The sequence below is a fragment of the Ictalurus furcatus genome, chromosome 23 (assembly GCF_023375685.1).
Source record: "Ictalurus furcatus strain D&B chromosome 23, Billie_1.0, whole genome shotgun sequence".
NCBI lineage: Eukaryota > Metazoa > Chordata > Actinopteri > Siluriformes > Ictaluridae > Ictalurus > Ictalurus furcatus.
Genome location: NC_071277.1, coordinates 11,995,641 through 12,013,011, shown reverse-complemented (window position 1 = coordinate 12,013,011; position 17,371 = coordinate 11,995,641). Strand labels below are relative to the sequence as shown.

The 17,371-nt window shown below is 42.6% G+C and overlaps 1 protein-coding gene across 4 annotated transcripts in view; it reads left to right on the top strand.

Annotated features, from left to right (window-relative positions):
- The window catches only part of atp6v0a1b (ATPase H+ transporting V0 subunit a1b), a 115,452-nt gene that overhangs the window by 52,637 nt on the left and 45,444 nt on the right, over positions 1 to 17,371 (top strand). For all 4 annotated transcript variants that reach the window (XM_053611268.1, XM_053611269.1, XM_053611265.1 and 1 more), the window contains 4 exons: positions 4,572 to 4,654; positions 4,773 to 4,899; positions 5,075 to 5,157; positions 13,777 to 13,870. In XM_053611268.1, coding sequence (XP_053467243.1) covers positions 4,572 to 4,654; positions 4,773 to 4,899; positions 5,075 to 5,157; positions 13,777 to 13,870 — 387 coding nt within the window. The remainder of the gene's footprint in view (positions 1 to 4,571; positions 4,655 to 4,772; positions 4,900 to 5,074; positions 5,158 to 13,776; positions 13,871 to 17,371) is intronic.

The window sequence follows — 17,371 nt, the reverse complement described above, 5'->3', positions numbered from 1 at the left end:
AGCTTCGGCTAGTGTTCACATCTGTCATAGCACAGCAAACCAGTGACTACATTTCCCTTCCTGCACTGCGGCCTACTTTGCGAAGTATACGCTCAGTTGCTTAGTCTCTGGGGTTATTCCAAGCCTTATTAGGGCCCGAGCACTGCTGGTGCAAAGCCCTATTGGATCTGCTCCGTTTATTATTATTATTATTATTATTATTGTTATTATTATTATTCTTTTCCGAAATGAATTGCATTTTAGAGGGCCTAAACATACCCGAAATCTCACGAAACTTTGCAGACATGTCAGAACCGGTGAAAATTTACATCTGATAGGGGTTGCAGAATTGACTGTGGCAAAATGGCCTGACAGTGCCACCCACAAAATTTCACCGATGTGCGCCTCGCGCTACGTTTCACCTCCATGTACGAAATTCGGTAAACATGTGTAAGATGCCAATACGTACAAAAACTCCTCTTGAACCTATGCCATAAACTCAACAGGAAGTCAATCATTTTGATTTTTCTCTTAAATTTTTTTGCCATTTCCAGGCCTCGTACTTTAACGAACTCCTCCTAGAGATTTCTTCAAATTAGCATCATATTTATCAGTCTCATTTAAATGTACAGATGATGGTAAATTGCGAAGCTTTTGAGTTTTCGCTGCACGGCATGGGTGTGGCAGTCTCACAAATTTCAATGTTTCGCCATGAAAAAGGAAGTTGTTATAACTCAAACATAGAATGTCTGATCTGCTCCAAACTTCACGTCTTTGATAAAACTCCTGGCCTGAAGACATCTACATGCCAATGTTCAGTAATTGTCATAGCGCCACCTGCTGGCAGCAGGAATTGATAGATTTTACATTGTAATACACTCCTAACAACATGTAAGTGCTAAAAAGTGCTAAAAAACTTGAATGCCATTCCCCTGGCAGAGCAGCCCCAACGTGCACCTGGGTGCGAGGGCCCGTTCATCACTGCTTGCAGCTTTAATATTGTGTTTGTTTTTCTGGTTTTGGACTTTGTTTACTCTGTTGACCTCAGTTCTCTACCTTGCCTAGTTTATGCCTGTTTGCCTGATCATTTGACCCTTGCTTGCCAATGTACCTTGATTTCTGCCTGATCCTTTGGACTTGTTATTTTATTAAACCACCATACCTGCAATTGCTTCCGCCTCAGCCTACATTATGTGACAGAATACTTTGCCACACTATGGATGCAGCAGTAAGAAGGAGGAGACATCATGCCAAGGTAATGAGGAACACCCTACCAAGACTCAACTCTGTCAAGCTTCCTCAATGGGTTGCCATGGATCCCCCAGAGCCATATGATGGATTTTTTGGCTACCCTGTGTATTTTTTGTTTGACTGCCAATTGCATTTTTTGAGCCTGGGTCACCCCAAGTGTGACCAGAGGCAGTGGCTAGGGTTCATACTCTTCTGGCTTGTTGGCCAAGTGTGCCAGTGTGCGGAGCGTCTGGCCCATACAGATTCTAAGGGTCTACACAATGTAACTCAGATTGTGGGACTATTTATAAAGGAGTTTGGGATTCCAGAGTACGCCCTCAACCTGGAAGAGTGTTTGTGGAAGGCCTCATAGATAAACCTGGCATGGTGTTCACCACCTATTATGAGCAGGCAAAATGGGTGACCTCCTCCCCAAAGCTCCTGCCTAAGACTCACTATGTGGTCTCAGCAGCCATCAAAGTGGCGACCTCTTCCCCACAGCTCCAACTTGAGACCCACGAGTTGGTCTCAGCAGCCGAGCTCCAGTCTGATATACATGAGACGACCTCTCAAGCTAAGTTCCTGTCTGAGGTAGAAGAGACGACCTCTCAATCCAAGTTTCTGTCCGAGGTCGAAAAGACGACCTCTCAATCCAAGTTCCTGTCCAAGGTAGGTGAGACGACCTCTCAAGCGAAGTTCCTGTCTGAGGTTGAAGAGATGGCCCCCCAATACAAGTTTCTGTCCGAGGTCGAAAAGACGACCTCTCAATCCAAGTTCCTGTCCGAGGTCGATGATACGACCTCCCACGCCAAGTTCCAGCTTTGATGAGGTTGATGAGGTGACCTCCCAAGACCGGTTCCATTCTGAGATCGATGATGTGACCTCCCAAGCCAACTTCCGGTCTGAGATCGATGAGGTGACCTCCCACACCAAGTTTCTTTCCGAGATCGACGATGGGACCTTCCAAACCACGTTCAGTCCGAGATCAACAATGGTACCTTCCATGCCACGTTCAGTCCGAGATCGATGATGGGACCTTCCACACCACGTTCCAGTCCGAGATCGATGATGGGACCTTCCACGCCACATTCCAGTCCGAGATCGACGATGGGACCTTCCACACCACGTTCCAGTCCGAGATCGATGAGGCGACCACATTATGTTCACGCCTGAGACGGTGGACTCAACCAACCAAGTTCTCCTCATGCCTGAAGCCGAAGTCAAGACCAACCAAGTTATGCTCACGCCAGAGTCTGTTGACACGACCAACCAAGTTCTCCTCATGCCTGAAACTGATGTCATGACCAACCAGGTTCTGCTCACGCCTGAAGTCGAAGTCACGACCAACCTTGTTCTGCTCACGCCTGAAGCTGATGTCACGACCAACCTTGTTCTGCTCACTCCTGAAACCGACGTCACGACCAACCAAGATTTGCTTATGCCCAAGTCTGCTGGCATGGACAAGCAAGTTCTGATCATGCCCGAGTCTGCTGGAATGGACAAGCAAGTTCTGATCATGCCCGAGTCTGCTGGAACGGACTAGCAAATTCTGATCACACCCGAGTCTGCTGACACGGACCACCAAGTTCTGATCACGCCCGAGTCTGCTGACACAGACAACTGAGTTCAGCTGGCTGAGTCGGTGAAGAACGCCGAGGACATCGCTCCGCCGAGGACGTTGCTCCACACCAAGTCAAGCCCCCGTTTAAAGCTGATGACACAACTTCCCAAGCCTGGGTCTTGCCTAATGACCCCGGCGAACCAGCCCCAGCCCCATGTCTGCTCCTTGAGGAACCTGCTACATGTTGGACAATGCCTGAATTGGAACCTGAGGGGCTGTGTGAACATTTTGCCCAGAGGGCCAGTACCACTAGGCGTGGGAGTGTATTTTCGCCAAAAAGTCTTAGGCACCTACTCATTCATGCAATTATATAATCAGCCAATTGTTTGGCAGCAGTGCAATGCATACAATCATACAGAGACGGGCCCGCAGCTTTGGCTAATGTTCACATCTGTTATATCACAGCAAACCAGTGACTAAATTTCCCATCCTGCACTGTGGCATACAAACATGGCCGCCATCATGGACCGCAATTCCCAGAACACTCATTCATTCTAATCACGCACACCTGCAGCCAATCTCTCACACAACAGTGCTTGTTCACAATAGCTTTGCGAAGTATATGCTCAGTTGCTTAGTCTGTCGTTATTCCAAGCCCTATATCGTGTGTGTTTTTCTGGTTTTGGACTTTGTTTACTCTGTTGACCTCGATTCTCTGCCTTGCCTAGTTTATGCCTGTTTGCCTGATCGTTTGACCCTTGCCTGCCAATATATCTTGATTTCTGCCTGAACCTTTGGACTTGTTATTTTTATTAAACTGACATACCTGCAGTTGCTTTCGTCTCAGCCTACATTACACAACAATATCAGCCATAAGAATTGGGAAAAATGTGATCTCGCTGATTTTGACTGTGGCATAATTGTTGGTCGTAGATGGAATGGTTTGAGCATTTCTATACCTCTTGTTATCCTGGGATTTTCATGCACAGCAGTCTCTATAGTTCACTGAGAATGTTGCAATAAGGGAAAAACAGAAGACCACATTGGGTCCCACTTCTGTCAGCTAAGAATAGAAAGCTAAGGTTGCAGTGGGCACGTGCTCACTAAACTGGACAATTGAAGGCTGGAAAAATGTAGATTGGTCTGATGAATTTCGATTTCTGCTCAGGCACACAGAGAGTAGGGTCAGAATTTGATGCCAACAGCATGACTCCATGGACCCAATCTGACATGTGTCAACAGTCCAGGCTGGTGGAGGTGGTGTAATGGAGTCGGTGATGTTTTCTTGGAACACTTTGTGCCCGTTAATACCAATCAATCATTGCTTAAATGGCATAGCCTTTCTGAGTCTTGTTGCTGACCATGTATATCCCTTCATGGCCACAATTTACCTATGGTGATAATGCACCTTGTCACAAAGCAAAAGTAGTCTCAAACTGCTTTCATGGACATGATAATGTGTTCAAAGTTCTTCAACGGTCTTCCTAGTCACTGGATATGAATCCAACAGAGCACTTTTAGGATGTGGTAGAATGGGAGATTCGCAGCATGAAAGTGCACCAGGAAAATCTGCAGGAATTGCATGATGCATGTCAACATGGACCAGAATCACAAAGGAATGTTTCCAACATCGCGGAATCCATGCCACGAAGAATTGAGGCTGTTTTGCCACAAAGAATTGAGGCTGTTTGTTTCCCAGTATAAGTATAATTTTCCTAATAGTGTCAGTGAGTGTATATTGTGACATAGCATTCAGATAACCATATGAGCGCTAAATTGTGTTTATTGTCATTATTACAAGATGGAAGACCCCAACCTGCTGGAGGAGACTTCATCTCTGTTGGATCCCAGTGAGGCTGGAAGAGGGGCCCCACTGCGGCTTGGGTAAGTCTTCTTTAATGTACAATGTGGTCAAGGTCATAGTACCTAATGTTATTGTTTCTTAATTTCCTATCTGTCAAAAATTTATCTGAACATTGTGTAATGCAGATTGGCTCTGCAGGTTTGTTGCTGGTGTAATAAGCCGTGAACGGATACCCACTTTTGAGCGGATGCTTTGGAGGGTTTGTCGTGGGAATGTGTTTTTACGACTGGCTGAGATTGAGGACCCCCTTGAGGACCCCACAACAGTGAGCACTATCACTCCATTCAATCATTTATACTTTTGTCTCTATACACTAATGTTCTAATATATAGAGACTAAGTCTATATTGGATGGTCATTATGGCCACTTGTTTTGTACCACAATACTTGATAATCTGATGAAATTGTAATGCTTATAGCTGTAATTTATTTGTCTTACAGGGAGATCAAGTTCATAAGTCAGTGTTCATCATCTTTTTCCAAGGGGACCAACTCAAAAACCGTGTGAAGAAGATCTGCGAGGGGTAAGTAACCATTTTCCAAGACAGCTAAGATTATGTATTGATTTTGTTGACGTGTAATAATAGATATTCCTTTGAGTCTTCTTTTAAATTTTCTTGTGTCATCTCAATGAGTTTATCCTTTCTACTGTGACTCTCGAGTTTGCCAAAAACAAGAGTAATAATTAGAGATGCACCGATACCAAAGTTCTCAGCCGATACCAATAACCGATTATTCAGAGTGTTATCGGCCAATACCTATAGTTCTGTCTTTTATGCCTTCTTTTAAATTAATAATAAGTAATTCCACAATTCTAAAAGAAATGCAAATACAAACTGTATTCTCTCCATTTCAACAAGTTGTTTCACAGTAACTGGTCTCAAACAGAAAACACATTACTCTAATTAACATTAACACATTAACTAAATTCTGAAGATTAAAGTAAGATTTCTTAACTTTTTGAATGTTATTAATTCATATTCACATGACTGAATTCTAAAAAAAACCTCCTGTTAGGCTTCACACACACTCACCACAAACATTTCTTCTTCATCATTCAACATCAAACTGGTAATATATAGGCCTAATATAAACTTTTTTTTTGATTATATTAACTCATTAACATTAACAGCATATGAAACATACTACTCTACAAATATATTTTTCTGTGCAATATATATATACTAGTTTTTTGTCACTGATCTTCATGTAAATCTTTCAATGGTGTACTGGCCCTTTAATTCAGCATGAGCAGCGCGCAGGGTGGAGAGGGGGAATTAGACTCAACACCACTTCACTGCTGCTCACTTCTGGTGTAAAATTTTTAGGCAGTGCAGAGCTTACAGAGCTTACAAACTGCAGTTTTGTCGTTATTCCACACAAGAGACATCATCTTTACACACAGCACGAAATAATTGCGTTTCCCGCCCTCTTTTGATTGACAGGATATAATCGGCCCTGATCATCGGATGTTTTTAAACTATCAGCTGATAGTCGATAGCGTGAAAAATAGCTTTTATCGTCCGATACATCGGTGCATCTCTAGTAATAATATAATGCTTAATGATAATCTAAATGTTATGGATGGACTATGTACCTCCGATAGCTAAGAATGATAATTAATTCCATACAGCTGAATGATTCCAAATTTTATCATCAGTCATACAGACCAACTTGCAAGAAAGGAAGGAACTCCAGCTAATATCATGACAGAAAATTTCAATTAAAACAAAAATATCATCATAAAGTACATTATCCCATACCTTGATAATTCCTGACTTAAGTACAGTAGCTGCCATTAGAGCAGCACCTTGATGCTTGTGTGACACTAGTGAAAGAAACAGAAAATCATTTTTGTTTTTGAGGTCAGCTAGTGGAACAAGGTTTATTTTTACACTACAAATGAGAATACCAGATGAGGATGGGTTCCCTTCTGAGTCGGGTTCCTCTCAAGGTTTCTTCCTCTTAAAACATCTTAGGGAGTTTTTCCTTGCCACCGTCGCCACTCAGTGGCTTGCTCAGTTGGGATAAATTCGCACCTTTAATATCTGTATACCATGTTGATATTTCTGTAAAGCTGCTTTGAGACAATGTCTATTGTAAAAAGCGCTATACAAATAAAATTGAATTGAATTGAAATAGAATACAAATGAGAGAAGAATGTGAGTTTTAAATTGTACTGCAGTAGTGAAAACCTGCAAAGGCAAACAATGTACAGTCCCCTCTGAAACTATTGGAGTGGCAACGCCATGTATTTCTCTGTAAATTGGCAGAAAAAAATGTTCCTGTAAACTTCCGAATTCATTCCTCTGCTACCATCATGAGTTATATCTTCAACAAAGATTAGTGAGCCTGTTCCAGAAGCAGCCATGCAACCCCAAGCCATGACACTACCGCCACCATGTTTAGCAGCTGAGCTTGTATGTTTTGGATCATGAGCAGATCTTTTCTTTCTCCACACTTTGACCTTTCCATCAGTTTGGTAGAGGTTAATGTTGGTTCCAGAACTTTTGTGGCTCTTATTTGTGTGTGATGAGTGTTTTTCATCTTGTGGTATGGCCTCTAAATTTCAGCTGTCAAAGTCTTTGAACGGTGGATTGTGATACCTTCATCCCTGCCCTGTGGAGGTTTTTGGTGATGACACTGACTGTTGTTTTTGGGGCTTTCTCTCACAGTGTTTGTCATCAGCTGCCATTGTTTTCCTTAGCCAATCCCTCTGGTGTCTGTTACACAGTACACCAGTGGTTTCTTTCATTTTCAGGACATTCCAAATTGTTGTATTGGCTATGCCCAATGTTTGTTCAATGTCTCAGATAGATGTTCCCTCTTTTCTCAGCTTCAAAATGGCTTGCTATTCTCCTATAGACAGCTCTCTGATCTTCATGTTGGCTTATCCTTTTTAACGTCAAAACTCACATGTGAAACTGAAGGCTAACACCTAGATGTTCAGAGTTATTTATTGTTTAAACCAGTGGTCACCAGAACCGTTCTTGAGTATATACCTTCCTAAAGGCTTTAACTCCAACCATAGTCATGCTCACCTGACCATCTAATCATTGCCTTAAGAAGTTCTTGATCAACTAAAACAGGTGTGTTGGAGATGCAACCTGCAAGAAGGTAGATCTCACGGAAGAGGGTTGGTGACCACTGGTTTAAACAATCAATCTAACAGGATGCACCTGGGTTACAGGAAACACTTGCCAGTCACATTTTCACTCTGCTAAAAATTTGTTGGTCTGATACAAAATATGCTATGTTGTGTTGTTTAACACATCTACATATACAACCCCAATTCTGAAAAAAGTTGGGACAGTATGGAAAATTTAAAAAAATAGAAAAAACAAACAAAAAGAGTAATTTGAAAATTCAGTTCACCCTGACCTATAATAATAATAATAATAAACTTTCTTTTTATATAGTGCCTTTAAAGTAGTTTCTCAAGGCACTTTACACAATAAGAAAATTTCAAGAAAATAATAAAAAAAAAAGATAAAAACGTCTGGGTTACGCATGTAACCCTGTTCCCTGAGAAGGGAACGAGACGTTGCGTTTAGCATAACAGTACGGGAGTGCCTCTCGCGTGTGACCAGCATCTGAAGCTTGTGTAAAATCATGCCTATTTATAGGCCTGCCATGATCAGGTGACATGGTAATTAAGCACGTCGCGTGATATAAATATGGCACCTGTGAATCAGCCTCTATTATCTGAAGCGAAGACGCAATTCACAGGCCTGGCCTGGTATGACAAAGCTACGCAACGTCTCATTCCCTTCTCAGGGAACAGGGTTACATGCGTAACCCAGACATTCCCTTTCAAAGGGAACTCGACGTTGTGTTTAGCATAACACAGTGGGAACGAGAATACCCACTCTGTCATACCGAGGCTACGGCCGGTTCAAAAAGACCCAAGCCCGAGGGTCACTGCAAGACACTCGAGCCCGGGGTGGAATGAATATCCAGGCTGTAATAATGAATGAATGTGTGTGGCGTAGACCACCCTGCAGCAGCACACACATCCTGTAAGGATACCCCTTTGGAGAAAGCCTTCAAGGAGGCGACCATCCTAGTGGAATGAGCCCCTATGCCCAGAGGCGTAGCGAGACCGTGCGGCTCATGAGCAATAGAGATTGCTTCCACTATCCAATTAGAGATGTGCTGCTTTGACACAGCATCACCTCTACTGTCGCTGCCAAAGCAGACCAGCAGCTGCTCCAACTTATGCCACTGGCCGGAGCGGTGGACGTAAGTACAGAGAGCCCTTACTGGACACACCAGTTGCATCCTCTCTTGTGCCGGTGTGAGGAACAGAGGATAGCAGAAAGCCTGCAACACCACAGGGTGGGCAGCCGATGTAGGCACCTTAGAAATATAATCCGGCCTAGGATAAAGGAAGGCATTGGCTAATCCAGGGGCAAAATCAAGGCAGGAAGCGGCAACAGAGAGAGCTTGTAGATCTCCTACTCGCTTGAAGGCTGTCAGGGCCAGCAGAAGAGCTACCTTTAGAGTCAGAAGCTTCTCAGAGGCTGACACTAAGGGCTCAAATCGGGCCCCTGACAGACCTTCCAGGACCACAGAAAGGTCCCAGTAAGGTATGCGCGGCCTGCAGGTGGGCCTCAGCCACCTGACACCATGCATGAACCTCGAAGTTAGAGGATGTTGCCCTACAGAGGCTCCATCAACAGGGGTGTGGCTGGCCAAAATGGCGGCCATGTAAACCTTGATTGTAGAAGGAGCCAACCCCGCTGAGAAATGTTCTTGTAAGAACTCCGGGACTGTAGCTATTGCGCAGTTCACTGGGTCCACAGTGGGTCCCTGTGGATGGGAATTTCCCAAGGAGTGCCATCTAGCAGGAATATTATCTCTGAGATCCATGTTCAATCTGGCCAATAAGGTGCTACTAGGAGCAGACGTAGACTGTCTTGGCGAACTCTTGCTAGAACTTGTGGGAGCAGAGCGATAGGGGGAAAAACGTACAGATGTGACCTCGGCCACATGTGCACCATGGCGTCCAGCCCTAATTGTGCGGGAGGAGTGAGGGCGAACCACAGTGGGCAGTGTGTTGTCTCCTCGTAGGCGAACACATGCAGTCCCGCTTGGCCAAACCTCCACCATATGGACTCCACCACTTGTGGATGGAGCCACCAATTCCTGGGCCTCGATCCCTGCCTCAACAGGATGTCTGCTCCCATATTCCCAGAATGTACATTGCACTCACTGATAAACTTTCCCTCTGCCCAGAGAAGAATTATTTGCCCCTGCCTGAACAGGGGGCGCAGACATAATCCCCCTCGGTGGTCAATATATGAGACGACCGCTGTGTTGTCTGTAAACACATGGTGACCTCTTTTTTTGAGGAAGAAGGAATTTCAGTGCTAGTCCAGAGACCGTGAGCTGGACAGCTGTCTAAGACCATGCTCCAACCCGTGAGAGAGGTGTCTGTAATTACCATCCAAGGCTAGAAACTGGGGACACTCAAATTCTCAGATCACGTAGGCATTGCCATGTGACACTGAGTAATCTCAGAGGTTTCGTCATTGGACGAAACCCCCAACTTCTCAGCCACCACTGAACGGTCTCCTGTGCAATAGGCCCATATGCTCCAATAGTCTCCTAAGATCCAGGTTTATCTTGCCCAGTGTTGATAGGATTGACCTTACTCATGTTGGGGATAGAAACGCCCTCATCGTAGTAGAATCCTTATATCCCCTAGAAAAGTTGTCCACTGCACTGGGGAAAGCATACTTTTTTGAGGTTCAACCTGAGCCCTAAGCTCTTCATGTGGGCGAGAACAACATCTCAATGTTGAACCGTCAGTTCCCTGGATCGTGCTAGAATTAACCAGTTGTCCAGGTAGTTTAGTACACGGATGCCCTGGAGTCACAATGGAGCCAGAATGACATCCATGCACTTTGTGAAAGTGCGAGGGGATAAAGCTAACGATACTTCTATGTGGAAACATGCACCTTTTAGATCTATCGTCACAAACCAGTCCTCAAACTGAATCTGTGGAACGATAAGTTTGGGCGTCAGCATCTTGAACCTGTGTGTCCGAAGAGTACAGTTCAGATGATGCAGATCTAAAATTGGCTAAAATCCTCCCTCATTGAACGGGGTACATGTTTTATGGCCCCTTTGACTTCCTGTGCTAATGTCGGGCTCTGGTCTGTGCTGACTACTGTGGTGAGCACACCTCTGAACCAGGGGGTCGAGCTCTAAACTGTACCCGGTAACCCTTTTCTACGGTAGACAGAACCCATGGAGACACATTTGGCAGTAGTTTCCATGCTGCCAGACGGTCTTTTAGTGACGTTAACTATTCCACATTCTATTACAGGGAAAGCATCCGATTTTTGTTGCCCTGTGAGTGCTCGCTGACCAGAGAACACTGAAAACTTGGGACAGCCTTGGCTAGGGGAGGCCCTAAAGTAGCACTGAGGGCTAACGGCCCTAACAACATCATGTCCCCTGATGCGTCCCTCCATGGCCCCTCAGGACCGCTCTTCTTTGCCTGCTTGGCCTTTATGACCATTCTCAGATCAGGCCTAGTAGCAGGCCGTGACTGTGGCCGCCCGGTTCCCCTGGCTGTCTGCGGGGGTTGGCGAACTGCCATACTCACCCTAGTGAGCCTCACACTAGTGCTGGTCCAGGCTCCACTCTTGGATGCCCGGGTGAACTCGACACAACAGGGAAGGAACTGGCTGAATGCCGCCATATGTCGAGCTCACTCAGCAGGTCTGCTTGGTAGGCCTGCAACACTGTCATTGTCATCAGTGACCCACAAGCAAGTCTACTACCGCGTAGACCTTGCCCACCAATGCCACGGTGGCCTTCCACAGTGGCTTGGATGGCAAAGCCGGCCCCCTGAATTACCTGGCGTCGATGGCGAGAGGTAGCTCGCAAGTGCCTCCTCCACCTTCAGCATAGCTAAATAGCCATGCTGTTCATTCCCCACAATGGCCGAATAATCCAACATCGTGGGTTTATAAATATGGCTTATGCATGGTTTTCCCCCAGAAGCCTGATATTTTCTCATGCACTTCTGGAAGAAAGGGGAGTTTTCTATAGTGTGAGGGATTTACTTTCACTGGGGAGAAAAGGCTCATCCAGCCTTAGTAATCACTTCAAGCAGCTCTTTACATGCTTCTCTCAGTTTTTAGCACAGCTTTCTGGCTCCTCGGAGTCAGAGAGGAATTATTACTATTATTTTTGTGTGTGTTTTTTTTCTTTTGTTTTCCCTTTTGGCTTTCCATAGTAGAAGGAGGAGTCACGACGTGAGCTCCAAAATCCAGCGGAGAGCTGGATATATATATATATATATATATATATATATATATATATATATATATATATATATAAATTATATATTAGTGTTTGTGCATTACTTTTTATGGATGCACAAAAAGCACTGAATTCTACCTTCCTAGCAATCCTTGGTTGATTGGTAGAACCTGTCATTCTCCAGGGATTGGTTCAAATACCACTGGTACAAATACCAGGTTCAATTACATTTTATTGTTGGTGTGACATTTAATTTGATTCTCTGAATGATCTTTTGTTTATTTTATCCATCAGTGCAACACTTGAACTTACCACTCATAGGTTTTTGCAAAGTATCATTTCATTTGTAAATAAATTTCAAATAAATCCATCAATGAATGATCGTCAGCTCAGCTAACTTGATATTTGTGAATGCACGTGAATAACCAAATTGATTAATTTTAAAACATCTCATTTGAATATATTTTGATACATTTAGCAAATATATATATATATATTATTATTTAAACATTTAAAAAACTTTCCTATGAACCCCCTGCAATTACACCACTGACCACTAGGGGTCCGCGGAAACACTGCACTAGATGGTAGAGTATGCAGTGCACAGTGTTAGTGTACAGTACATCATTTGAGACACAACTTATTTACTCTCCGAAGCGTGTTTTCGGAACAGAAGTAATGTAATGAGTAAATGTTCCGTGCGCAGACCAACTAATCGATAATGAGATTCGTTGACAACGATTTTCATAATCGATTTTATCGATTAGTTGTTGCAGCTCTACTTGCATCTGTGGATGTAGTGGCAAATGGTGTTGACAGACAAAAGTTTACAAAAGTATTCCTGAGTCCATGTCAGGATATCCATTACGGTCATGATGGTTTTAAGACAGTGATGTCTGAGGGATCTGAGATCACACACATTCAGAAGTGGTTTTCGGCCTTGCCCTTTACGTACGGAGATTTGACCGAATTCCTAGAATCTTTTAATTATATTGTGCATTGTTGAAGGTGAAATGCCCAAAATCCTACCAATTTATCTTTGGGGAATTTGTGGTCGAATTTGTCATTGTTCTCAGAGTGTTGGATTAATCGCTGACGCATCTGTTGGCAGATTGGCGAGCCCCGACCCATCCTTACTCTTGAAGGACTAGGCCTTTTTTGGAGACTCCTTATATACTATGTTTAGACGATTGCCTCACCTGTTTATTTCAACTTGTCACATCGCCATTAGTCCTAAATTGGTTCTGTCCCAACTTTTTTGGAACTTGTTGCATGCATGCATCAGTTGTAATGTTTTGTTGCGGTAACAGTATAATATAAAGTCAAGATCACCTTCTAAGATTTAAAGGACTGATTAATTTGAGTTTTTAAGCTGTGAAAATGATCATGACTACGTTTACATGGAGAACAATAATCTAATTATTGACCTTACTCGGAATAAGACAATATTGTGATTAAGGTGTTTACATGAGTTGCTTTTAGAATCTTCCTTTCATGTTCCTGTTTTACATGTTATAGGACATAGATCAATTAATGGCACACGTCATTACGTCCCCACACCACGCCGTCCGACGTTCCACCAGAATTTCACGTATCAACATGCAGTTTGTCTTCGTTATAACATTGAGTGTCTTTCTATGGTTGACCATTCTCCCTAGTTATTATGTTAAGGTGTGCAGTGGCTGGTGATGCAGTTTGAAAATTGGGGTATGACAACAGGAAAAAAGGCTTCTGGAGTTGCTCTTTAAGGCTAAAAGAGAAATTCCATTGTGTTTATTAGTGCACTTTCTTATTAAATGTTCTACAAATATCTATATTACTTACTACATCTTTCACCTATCTTTAATCATGAATTTATTTGTCAGGTTCCGTGCATCCCTGTACCCTTGTCCTGAAACCCCACAGGAGAGGAAGGAGATGGCATCTGGTGTCAGCACCCGCATTGATGACCTGCAGATGGTATATCTAATCTCTGTGGATCTAATTTTTCTTTACCACTAAATTTTTATGAAACCAAATTAACAGGGGCCTGTTGCCCCAGCTGAAAGTCAGGGTGGAAAGTTGGTTCTAAACCATACATTGATAGTAGTTTAAAACTAGGTGTGTTATAACTAGTAGTGAGAATAATGATCATAAATAAAAACTTTGAGGCATAGATTTACATAGTACTTCAACTGTCAGTTATGAACACAATCCTACATAAGCAGTAAACATTACACCCATAACTGACACACAGGGAAGTATATTTAACCTCAGATAAAGGACCAAAATCAAAAGTATTGAGCTTTCCAATAAAGTGGTGACTCAGTTTATCTGACTTTTATTTGTATTTTATACTGGAGTGTGCTTCTTCTATGCCTGTAAACTTAAACTGCATTTGACTATGCAGAACCACAATGTAATATTACATGTATGGTAAACTTTTAAAATATTTTGTGTTGCATTCTCCCATGCCAATACCTTAATTAAATAACATATTGTACTTCCTGAGGACAGAGCTCACAACACTGGCTGATAAAAAAATAAAATAAAAAAATTGCTTATTTGTAGTTATATAATGCCCTCCTGTTTAAGTGTTATATTACAAAGACTGTATTCTTGTAAGGTGTCAGTGTCCAATGTTCATTTACCATGCCCACCTACATAAAGAGATCCTCCTAAAAAATACAAAGAAAGTAAATGGATTCGTTCATTTGAAAGCTCTTTTTACTCTACAAATGGCAGTATTGTACACTTAGAACAGAATCACCCAGCAATTTTTTTTTCCTGTAAAATTAAATACAGCAGCCATTTGTGTTCACACTAAGCTATGAGGATGCTTAAACATTACACTAATGTGGTGCTGGTCATAACGCTTCAACACAACACGGGTGGATACCAGAGAAAGACATGCTGCTGTTAAGTATTGTTGTGGCCATAAACACTGTATAATATAACATAAAGATCACCTTCTAGGAATTAAAGAACTCACTAATTTGAGTTTTGTTTAGCTATGAAAATGTCCAAAATACACATCTTCATCTTCTACCAGTAAGTAAATAGCATAGAGTGTCTTCCTATAGTTGACCCTGCTCCCTAGTTATTATAAGGTGTGCAGTGGATGATAATGCAGAGGTGTTTGAAAATGTGGCAAAGACAATAGGAAAATGGAGTTGCTCTTTAAGACTAAAAGTTATTAAAGAATTTTGAGTATTTTATTTTATAGTTCGACTAGGAACTTTAAAGGAGCCAGACTCAAAGAGGAAAGCCATCCTTTTCTGGACAGCATGGGGTACTGGGAATATCTTAAGTTTATGAGGAATTACATATGAGTGCTTGGGTCATTCAGAGGATAGACAAATAGTATGCATTGTTTTATACATATGCAGCATGTTAGATATGGGAGCATTTTGAATATGAATTTAGATATGAGCATATTGTGAGGAAGTGGGAAGTGCATGCCCTTGGAGTGTACAGCTGAGCTTAATTATTGCTGGGTTAAAAAACATTCAAGTGTCAATAAGCAATAAAGCAGGTGGAATCAAGGTATTAAATTCTGAAATGGTCAAAGACATTAAAACATAGCATAGAGATTTTTCTCAAAAATCAGCAGGACTCAACATCCAGCCTTTGATGTTATATCCACATTCCGAAAACTTACTACATTGTTGAATATAGTTTGACTACTGATGTGCATACAGTTGTGGTTGTCTGTGGTTGTGTATCATCTGCAAAGCAATAAAAGCTAGTACCCTGATTTCCAGTAGGGGGAAAAATCTGTGGTTTCACAATTGAGGTGAACTTTACTTTTGTTTGCAAATAGAATTCACTATTTACGTATTGCACAAATTGTCAAAGTGACAGCGGCCACTTAAACTGTGGCATGGTTGTTGGTGCCAGATGGGCTGGTTTGAGTATTTTAGACTGTTGAGCTCTTGGGAATTTCACACACAACAGTTTCTAGAGTTTACACAGAATGGATGTATGCGGTTCGTCTGCATGCTGAAACACCTTGTTGATGAGAGATCAGAGGAGAGTGCAGACTGGTCTGAGCTGACAGGAAGTCTATAGTAAATGAAATAAGCACTCTTTACAACCATGGTGGGCAGAAAAGCATCTTAGAATGCACAACACATCAAACATTTACAGCATTTGGCAGACACCCTTTTCCAGAGTGACTTACATTTATAGAAGGGATTTATTTAAAATTTCACTATCCATTGTCACACAGATGAAGATGGGTTCCCCTTTGAGTCTGGTTCCATTCAAGATTTCTACCTCATAGCATCTCAGGGAGTTTTTCCTTGCCACCTTGCCCATTAGGGATAAATTCAAACATTAAAATTTATATCCTGAATGTATTTATTTCTGTAATGCTGCTTTGTGGCAATTGTTAAAAGCGCTATACAAACAAAATTGAATTGATCTCATATATACAACTGAGCAATTGAAGGTTAAGGGCCATGCTCAAGGGCTCAGCAGTGATAGGGTTGTGGCTTGAACTTATAACCTTCCAATCAGTAAGACAGCATCTTAACCACTGAGCCACCATTGCCCTTAGGGATGAGGTGGATAAGGAAAATTTGAGGTGGATGGGCTACAACAGCAGAAGACCTCATCAGGTTCCACTCCTGTCAGCCAAGAAAAAGAATCTGAGGCTATCATGGGCACAGACTCACTGAAACTGGACAGTTGAAGACTGGAAAAAGACCAAGTGATTTGTTTTCTAATCTTCAACTGTCCAGTTTGGGTCAGTCTGTGACCATGATAGCCCCAGATTCCTGTTCTTGGCTGAGAGGAGTGGAGCCCAATGTGGTCTCCTGCTGTTGTAGCCAATTCACCTCAAGGTTTGTTGTTTGTGCATGCTGAGATACTTTTCTGCTCACCATGGTTGAAAGAGTGATTATATGAGTTACTGCATCTTTACTGGCAGCTCAAAACAATCTGACCATTTTCCTCTGACTTCTCTAATCAACAAGGCATTTCCACCCACAGAACTGTACCACTCCGTGTAAGTCTCTAGAGATGGTTGTGTGTGAAAATCCCACAAGATCAGCAGTTTCTGAAATATTCAAACCAGCCTATCTGGTACCAACAACCATGCCATTATCAAAGTCACATATTCGGCACTACACTGTCACTTACAGTGCCTGTTGTCCTGTTTTAGTAGTTACTGTATTGTCCAGTGTTGCTAGCACACGTCTGTACGTGCACTTTGTGTAAAATGTGTAGATCTTATTTAGTTCTGTGTCATCTCATATGGTTAGTGTGTTGTTTTATGTAGCACCATGGTCCTGGAGGAACATTGTTTCGTTTCACTGTCTACTACTTTTCGTGTCGAGGTTCCACTTCATATTAACTTCGCCTAGTAGGCGACTGGCTGACTTGTGCTCTTAGTCTGTTTAGTGCCCTCCATATTGGCCACGATTGTTTGTGCCCGGGCAGCAGGTCTTCGGCAGGTCGCACATAGGGGTCGGGCGG